The following is a 9,423-nucleotide window of genomic DNA, read 5'->3' as shown; positions in this document are numbered from 1 at the left end:
TCAACTCTCTATGGACTAAAAAAGAACAATATTGATTTTGGGGTCAAAAGGTCAAGGTCATAAATTCGCAAATTCTGTCTGGTATAACACTTTTGTTTCCGAGCGATATCTCGAGAACCCTTTGAGTTTTGCAATGAAATTTTGCATAACAACTCCCTTTGGCCTAAGGAAGACCCCTATTTTCTTGGAGGTCAAAAGATCAAAGTTCAAGGTCCTAAATTTAATAATTATGTCTATGTGTATGTATGTATGTGTAACACTATCCTTTCCAGGCTTTATTTCAAGAGGATTTTGAGCTTTTGCAATGAAATTTTATACCACCCTAGGACCTCTTTCATGCACCCCTCCCAAAATGTCCCGCCCCGTTTGTTTTATCAGTATTTATTGTATTACCTGTCGTTATTTTTAGCACAGGCATGAGGAGAGTTATTACGAATAAAACAGGTTCTGGGCGGACTTGATATTCTTATTACATTAGAGTTGTTTAATAAAGGTTAAATAAAAAAAAATTGTGTAAAATTTTAACAATATATATATATATATATATATATATATATATATATATATATATATATATATATATATATATATATATATATATATATATATATATATATATATATATATATATATATATATATATATATATATAAATACATATAGTTTCAAAACAAAATGAAGAATCGGTACAGTTTTTGGTATATTTAAAAGTAAAAATCCAAAAATATCACAAAACATTTACTGCAAGCGCTTTCGCCATGTTCGGCTGTTCAGGCAGTTATACAAATGTCAGGTAGGTTACCTGGTAACGTCAAACGCATAAAGTTCATTGTGACGTCATAATAGATGTAGGTAGCGTTAAGTTGGCGTAATCGTTAATGTACAAATCTTGCACTAACTTTCACACATTATACATATAAAATTTCAAAATATAAAATATATATATAGTATCATTTACGATTAAGTTTGGGTATAAAGAGGTTGATAAAATAGTCTTCCTTTGCCAAACGTAAATTTTCGTTTTCATTTGGAAGTTTATAAAAAGGGAAAATCTTAAATATTCCTTTGCCACATTTTGCGAAATGTTCACAACACGGTGTATTACGCACACTAGGGTCTTTAATTTGCTGTATGTGCACACATGAACTTTATGCTTTTGACGTTACCAGGTAACCTACCTGACATTTGTATAACTGTCTGAAGAGCCGAACATGGCGAAAGCGCTTGCAGTAAATGTTTTGTGATATTTTGGGATTTTTACTTTTTACAGTGTAAAGCAGTTTCGTGGTCTAGTTGTATGTCTCTCGCTTCACATGTGAAAAGTCCCGGGTTCGTATCCCGGACGATCCATATTCTTTTTTTTTAAGTTATAGTATTCAGCATGTGAAATGAAAAAAATTATGAGGTCTGGCTTGTACAAACTCCTTAAATCATCATTACAGTGTGATAAATTTTCCATATAGAAAGAATCTTCTCTACACATATAAAGAATAAGCAATCAAATCTTTATGTGCATATTGACATATATGTATTTTATTTGTTTCAGTATACATGTATACATTTAAATATTCTACGAATTCAGTCGGGGGATCCGACTTTTTCCCTAAGCGGGGGACACGAATTCTCTGAATTAGCTTGTTTTTTTTTATCTGTTTGATCACATTCTTAACTGTAATGTAATCGGTATCGTATTTGATCATGCCTACTCTTAATCAGAGGGATATTTGAAAACGGCTCAGTCGGTAGAGCGCTCGCTCCGTGATCGGGAGGCCGTGAGTTCGAATCTCGATCAGCCTTGACTGACCTCAGTCGATAAAAATGGGTAGCAACTGTTCCTTCGCCATGCGCTCGGCACTTTGAAGTGAAATTTGCGGGTCCTTCGGATGAGACCTTAAAAACAGAGACCCCGTGTCAGCGGCAGGCGTTGGCACAATACACATCCCTCACTGCTCAATGGCACTGAGTGCCGTCTCCATATGCGTGAAAAATTCTCGAAAGGGACGTTAAACAAAATACAATCAATCAATCTTGTCCATGAAATCCCCTCATTTCCAGTGCTCGTAATCCATGGAAAATTCCAGATTTAATAAATGTATCTTTAACTTCAAACATTTACTCGATCTTACCTCATGTCAAGAAACATGGCTGGTAGATCTATGTTTCATTTATTACTTCCCGTCGCTTCCAATCACTTCCGTTACTACGGTTGTATTATTGCACAGTAAATTTGAACTCATAAAAAAGCAACACAATTTTACATCCAAAGTTGTTTAATTATTTTAACATTAAATTATAACAAATGGCTCTAATTCTTGGTCAAATTATCTAGTATTATCTGTTTTAGGTCAGTTTACGCTTTTTTATGATCCACTGAATGCAAATAAATAGCTTTATCAATTGATCTAAACCATTTTGACGTTTCTTTACTTTCTGAAGCTAAATAATTTCAATGTAAATGCTCCTTCAAATACACCAAATAATGTCAGATAAAAATTTTCCTGTGTCATAATATTTTTGAAATATCAGGACTTATATCTAACACCCAATATTTCATACACTTTTCTATAGAATCACACAGCAGCTTAATCTTTCATTGAGTGTTAAGAGGCTTGCATCTCGTGGGGATTGCCCTTTAAATGCTTCATTTGTAGCACGTTCTATGGATGCGTTATGATTAAGATGAGGCATTGATTTTTGTAAATCTTTTGCATCTTTCAAAATTATTCGATAGGCTTTTTCGTACAAAGGGTGTTCATAAAAAGGAGTTCTTCTGTTCCCGCTGATAACATTCTCCAGCAGCTCCTCAAAATTTACAACTAACGCTCTATCAACATTTCTATTATTTCCAAAACTAAGATATCTGTTGTTACATTGGTTACACAAGTTTTTCATTTCTCTTGATTCATCAATCATGGATTGAAGCTGATCAGGTTCTGCGTGAGTAAACACTATTATAGCATAATTTGATGCATCTTCTTTGAGTAGTTCCCAAAACTCTCGAAACATCTCCATATCAGAATCTTGTAATCTCTGATCAGCTGAAATCACGAAAATAATGGCATGAAATCCGGGAGATGTTACAAATAAACATCTCTTCAAGTTTTTGAGAAACCTCTTCTTATCCTGTTGTAAACCCATAGCACCAGGTGTATCACAGACCACATATTGCTTTCCATTCCTTATAATGTTTTTGAAATCACATTCTTCTGTCACAGGCCTAAAACTTTTTCTACTTTCAAAAACTTCATTGCCTATTATAGCATTTCCAGTGGCACTTTTTCCTGCTCCGACTTTTCCTAGAAGAAGAATTCTTCTCACTTGAATAGGATCTATAGCGATTGAAATCAAAATTATCAATTTAGCTATATACATTCAGTGATTTATTCAGGTTTAGCACAGGAAAATGAACAAAATATGATTCTTTACTTTCAAACATTGAAATTAACATATCAAGTTTATTTTTCCTCTTCGAGCAATTTTATACATATCAGCTTTCTTAAATTATAGACCTATTTTTCTGTTGTTATACATTGATTTAAAGAAAACGATTTAACTATTGGTAAGTAACTAGATGTAATACTGTTGGGAAATATTTGAAGCTAACCTGTATGTAAAGTGATATCCGCCATGCTTTGCACAAAATCAGAGCCCCCTTTGAAAAAGAAATCGTCAGTGTTAATATCCAGATACATGCAATGGTAAATATCATTACGCATGAAATATGGTAGTTAAAATCAAGAATTTTAAAATTAAAAGTTGATATGTCATCTGAAATGTCGCTTTTAATGTGTGTTCATAATTTAGAGGTATGGAGTTTCGAAAATTTAGCCAAACCAAAATACTTTCAAATTCAACGAGCGTATTTGGGTATAATTTATATCGTTGCAATAAAGCTGACATGACTCCTTAATTAAAACACATTTTCATCCTTGTACTACTTAATATATCAACAATCAACGAGGAACGGAAAGCGAACATAAAAGCGGAAAGGAAGGGGAAACCAGGATAAATATTTGTTAAATCACATCACAAATATATAATTCATACCAACAAGAGGCCTATGGTCAACTAGGCTCACATGAATAGTACTGTTTTCTTGAAAATTTCTGCTTTGTACATATGACACCTATTTTGACCCACATTAAGACCCTTGGGTCATGATTTTTTTTAATTTGAAATTTACACTACTTAAGAATGTTTTCACATAAGATGCAACTTTTCTATCACCGTGGTTCCTGAAAAAAAAAAGATTTTTAGAAAAAGAATTCACTATATTTCAATTTATAGTTGCTTTCCCTTTCCTTCTACCTCCGGGGGTCATGATTTGAAGAATTTAGAATCTACACTTTTCAAGAACGGCTCCACATAAGTAAAATATTTTCGAGCCCATTGGTTCTTTAGAAGATTTTAAAAGATTTTTCCTATATTTTTCAATGTAAAAGAACAAGGTACAACTTCAATACAAATTAAGCCCTGTACTTTTCTAAAAATTGAAAGTGATATAAGAAATTAAATTCATTCTTTCTGAATCGTAGTAATTCCTTGAAGTAAGAATACACCAATCGTTTTCCTCATATGACCTCCTAAATGCCTTTTGTGATATCATTAACATGTGTATTTTTCCTTATTTTCTTAAAAAATTGCAGAAGACAGCAATTTTCAGTCTTTCAGAAAATAACTCGCCCACAGAGATGTTGATATATGTGATTTTTTCAAAGCAGTTTACATAATATATCCAAAAATTGAAGTGGGCGACGGTGGCAGACACTATTTTCAAAAGATTAATAAGCACAGAAATTATTCATTTTTAGGCTTCTCTGCATTAAACTTAAAAATGTACCAGAGTAATGACGTCATATTTCTAGAATGGTACTCATTCATGTCATATTTTTTTTATGATTCATCATATTCATCTACTCAACTTTTGTTGTAGCCGATTTCATAACTTTTTAAGAACATTAATTTTTTAGGGCACAATGATCCCAAACCGTACCTTCTTTTTTGGATCTCCAAATGTTGCCCCGCTTTATTCTCGATTGATGATTTGAATACTTTAGAATCTACAGTACCTGAGGATACTTCCACAAAAGTTTGAGCTTTTCTTGCCCAGTTGTTCTTGTGGAAAAAAGATTTCGAAATATTGACCAATATATTTGAATGTAAAACTTGGTTTCTCTGTTATGGAGGAGTCCTAAGTCCAAGGGTAATAATTTTAAATCTAAACTAGCCCAAGGATGCTTCCATATAAGTATTTCAACATTTTTTACCATTGTGGATCATCAGAAGAGTTATGAAGTTTTTTTTATATTTCATGTAAAATTTCGTTTCCATTATATGATCACGCTCTATCCCGGGGAAATGATTTTATCTTTTAAGTGTTTTCCGGGAAATACTAAGAGGCCACTAGCATGAAAAATAGGTCATTGCCCTAGTTATTTGAAATTGAAATTTAACTGTACAATTTGCAATAGGTATTTTTCGTTCTTATCAGTGAATTTTTTAGTCCTCTGAGTAAAAGTATACCGTTAGTCAAAATCTTCATGCTGTACTTAAATATTATAAAAGGCAAAGGGATCAATATTGAGATGTGTTTCAATTTTGATATTTGCAAAGTTTTAGTTTTAAATGGCAATAAAATAATTACTCAAACCAAAGACAGCATTGCAATAAATTCCAGGAATGACTTTGTCATCACCGTAGTACAAGATGTTTAACTTTATATCAGTCCAATATAAAAATGCGCTTTAAGGTCTTTGTCCGATTCTAGCAGAATAATTGTACTTAACATCCTCACTTTGGAGTTTTATGAAAAGACTTACTTTTACATTCGATAGCTGACTTTTACATTTTAGTAATTGGAGTTTGTCTCTGTAAAAATTGTAGAAGTCAGTCGTCAATTGTAAAAGTAAGTCTCTTCATAAAACTCTTTAAATAACATGCAACTTAAAAAAAATTATAAAATGAAATAACAAAATTAAAAAAAACAGGAGATAAGAAGCATTTGAGTGTTCTTACCCTCTGCCATATTCCTTATTTAGACCAGGTTCCAAGATTAAGCTAATAACAGAAAAAGACCCGCTCCTTCCTATGTGTATTTAGAGTTCTGGTTTTTCATACAAAGAACAGAAGTCCCTTTAACAGTAAAAAAAAACCCAGCAATCCTGCATGCGCACTTTACATTTTTACATAATAAAATAGGATAAGGACGGCACATATCCTTTTTTAGCGGAATGGCGAGAACAGGAATGAAATCAGTAAATATCTGTTGTAAATCTTTATAAATACATCCATTTTTGTATGATGTCTATTTTTTCAATGATACTCTTGTATTCATGTAACACATTTAAGGATGACAAGCACGTTTATTGCTCAAACACCTGACCCAAACAATAATTATTTTTGTAAAAATACAATGTTAATAACGTCATATATTTTAAATAACCTTTTCAATAATTATAAATAATATGTATATATTCCTATATCATACGTTAAATATCACCATCATATTTAAGTTTGATTACGTAACGTTTTTTAATAAGCAAGAACTATTTAATTTGCTTACTTTTCACTTACGGTATGGAACGAAAAGAAAGAAATAGAAGTATTAAATATCCCAGAGTGATATTAAAGAAATGAATTTTTGTAATGCAACATTTTCCCTGAAGACCTTAATTACATGTACATAAAACATGCATAAGAGGAATCCAATTCATGCCGAAATTAACAACGAAGACTTCATGACATAGATCTATCTCAAAATAAATAAACTTTTAAAAGTTTAAAAAGTTTAAACACATTTGAAAAAGGAAAGATTCTTTTTAATGTTAACATTTTAAGAACACAAATTTTCCTTTTTAAAGCTTTACCCATTGGTGAAAGCGGATCTGAAAAAAAGTTCCACAATAAATAGTCTTATGGCAAAAAAAGAAGCTAAAACAGGTAAAACTTTTTGCAGAAACGGAAGGAGATAGCGCCTTTCACCGGCAAATGTCCATTTGATATCATAATAGGTATATTTATCAAATCATTTATTACATGACTAATCATTCATGAATTGAAAATTACTGTTTACTTAGTATTTGAAAAATACTTCAGGTCAAAAACATAGGAAGTCGATATATAATGTCTTTCTGCTGTTAAGTAAGAAGCCCAAAGTACGGAAAAAATTGTCAGCCCTCAAAAAGATACATCAAACGTGAAGACGCAAAATCCAGAGAGACTAGATTGCAAAGAAAAGCTTTAAATGATACAGATAAAGACACATCAGATAAAGGAAACGATCATACGGTTAAAGTTTCTTGTGAGGAAAAAATAGAAAATAATTGTTCAAGCTTAAAAATGAACACAAGAGAGTCTTCTTGAAGTGATAACCTTATCGATTTCATTGATACTCCTGCTTTGAGGGAAGTTCTACATGTTCATAGTATCGGTAAAAAGGAAAAAAGAATTATAACGCTGTAGCCCTTGTGTTCCCATTGACAAGATATACAGAAGGTAGAAAAGCGTTTTTAAAAATCATTTTAGAGGCTTTTGAACAGAAAGTTTCGATCATATAATTATAATTTTCACAAAACCAGAAGACTTAGAAGAACAAATAGAAACTGAGATCAACAGCGTTGCGAAGGAGGACACAGTCTTCAACGAATTTGTATTTAAGACAGGGAAAAGATACATTGTGCGTTATAAAGGACGAAGTACATAGGATGACTTACGAAACGATTTTTATCAGAAGCTGGGAGAGATTCTTAGCCACAATTATGGACGTATATCTCTCTGATAATTTTCCTTATTTATTTGATTTTCTTAATTCAATCATACATGTAATTTGTAATAATAAATGATTTTCAACACTAAAGATGATAGGACGGAAGTCTGTTTGTGAGAGTATCCACTGTAGAAAGCTATCAAGATAGCAAAATGTATAGTTATAATTTCAAACATATACTTTATTTCATGTGTGTAATAAAATTCTAAAAAATGCTTTTAAAACTTTTGGTAAAAAACTCCAAAAATGAGTATTTGCATGTGCTCTTTTAACACACTGTGTTATGTCATAGCTTTCCGGATCATCTTTTTCTCATCCGGAGTACCTCAGAACTTTTTCTCCAGTAAGCGAACAATTACTATTTCAAAAATACAATTGGAGAAACTGCAAAGATTTTCTTTTTTTTTTTTTTTTAAATATAATGATCAGAAATAAACAAAATACATTGAATTGATATAAAGATAATACAATTATCATATTCTGAACTAAGAACACAGATTTCAAATGACTGTGTACAATCAAGGATAAATAGCACAAACAAATTTTCTTATCTACCGCATACAAGAGTTACAGTATATTACACTACATTTTTTTCCAGAATTTGCAGTGTTTGGTTCTAATTTCATAAAATCAGAAATTGTAGTTATTGTAAACCTGTACCATGTGCAAAGAACGAAGTCCGGGAAATTTATTAGCAAGTCCAAATGTAGGCGTCACCATGTGACTTGTGACGTGGGTACTGTAAATCACTTTTTATTCGCGAGAACTTTATTTTCGCGTCATTAGGCGAGAGGGAATGCTTGCGAAAATTTCATTCACGCGTATCATAGAATTTCTTAATACTATATAGAGCGATGACCACAATTCGTGAAAATTTTGTCTTGCTAATTAAGAGTCAATGACTATGTCGCAAAAATAAGGTGTTGCAAAAATTAAGTGATCTACAGTAGAGAAAAAATACTTTTACTTCCGATTTTATCTCGTTTGTGCAATGACGATTTGCCTGGCACCGCTTGTTAGTCTTACAAGAGAGTCTTTCAAATATTTGAGAGATACATGTTTTGCTAAGGGAAAGTATACAATGAGAGTGACACCCTAATCATAAAAAAGACGCTTTTCAATAATTTAGTCTTCATGATTTAACTTATTAATCTCTTTAAATAAAACACATTTTTTATCCAATTTCTGACTGTTTTTAGAACTCATTTTTGGGTATGACCATTAGTATACTGGAAAATGTCAGATCCAATGATTTCCTGGACTTGTTTCTTCCTTCTGAAAGGTGTTTTTAAAGTTTGGAAATAGAAACAATTCAAAAGGTCAAATATCTGGCGAATATTGTTGATGTGAAAAAAACATTAACTTTCTGTTTATCCCAAAAAACCCTTTCCTTTTCAGGGCGTGCGGGTTTGGACGCTGTAATGAAGAAATTAAATGTAGTGGATTCCTGATTCGGGTCCTTCCTCTAATAAATCTTTCGATTAAAAAAAATTGCTTTCTAGCCTCCATTAGAAATTAAACTGTCTCCCCGAATTCGAATGTAAACAACAATACCACTAATATTTAAGAAAATATCATGTAAATCTGTCTTTGTGCTCTTGCAATTCTTTGCTCTTGTCAGACCTTCGCTGTTTTTATCAAGTACATCTTATTGTAAA

At 31.9% G+C, this 9,423-nt stretch overlaps 1 protein-coding gene across 1 annotated transcript; it reads right to left on the bottom strand.

Moving 5' to 3' along the window:
* Positions 1–2,501: 2,501 nt before the first annotated feature.
* On the bottom strand, positions 2,502–3,650 carry LOC134266879 (GTPase IMAP family member 5-like). Its single transcript, XM_062749083.1, has 2 exons — positions 3,605–3,650; positions 2,502–3,329 (listed from the first exon to the last, which is right to left on the bottom strand). Exons 1-2 carry the CDS (start codon positions 3,627–3,629, stop codon positions 2,563–2,565), a joined length of 792 nt encoding a protein of 263 aa, XP_062605067.1. The 5' UTR covers positions 3,630–3,650; the 3' UTR covers positions 2,502–2,562.
* Between the last annotated feature and the right edge of the window lie 5,773 nt (positions 3,651–9,423).

This window comes from Saccostrea cucullata, unplaced genomic scaffold (assembly GCF_032062105.1).
Source record: "Saccostrea cucullata isolate Sc308-1 unplaced genomic scaffold, CSIRO_AGI_Scuc_v1 ctg1038, whole genome shotgun sequence".
NCBI classification, from domain to species: Eukaryota; Metazoa; Mollusca; class Bivalvia; order Ostreida; family Ostreidae; genus Saccostrea; species Saccostrea cuccullata.
This window is presented reverse-complemented; position numbering and strand designations above follow the sequence as displayed.

What these genes read in the sequence shown, in the direction of transcription:
- LOC134266879 (XM_062749083.1), bottom strand. Translation starts at nt 3,629, where the DNA reads ATGGCGGATATCACTTTACATACAG. An exon ending in GGATATCACTTTACATACAG is followed by an intron (nt 3,330 to 3,604) that starts GTTAGCTTCAAA and finishes CAATCGCTATAG; the next exon opens with ATCCTATTCAAGTGAGAAGA.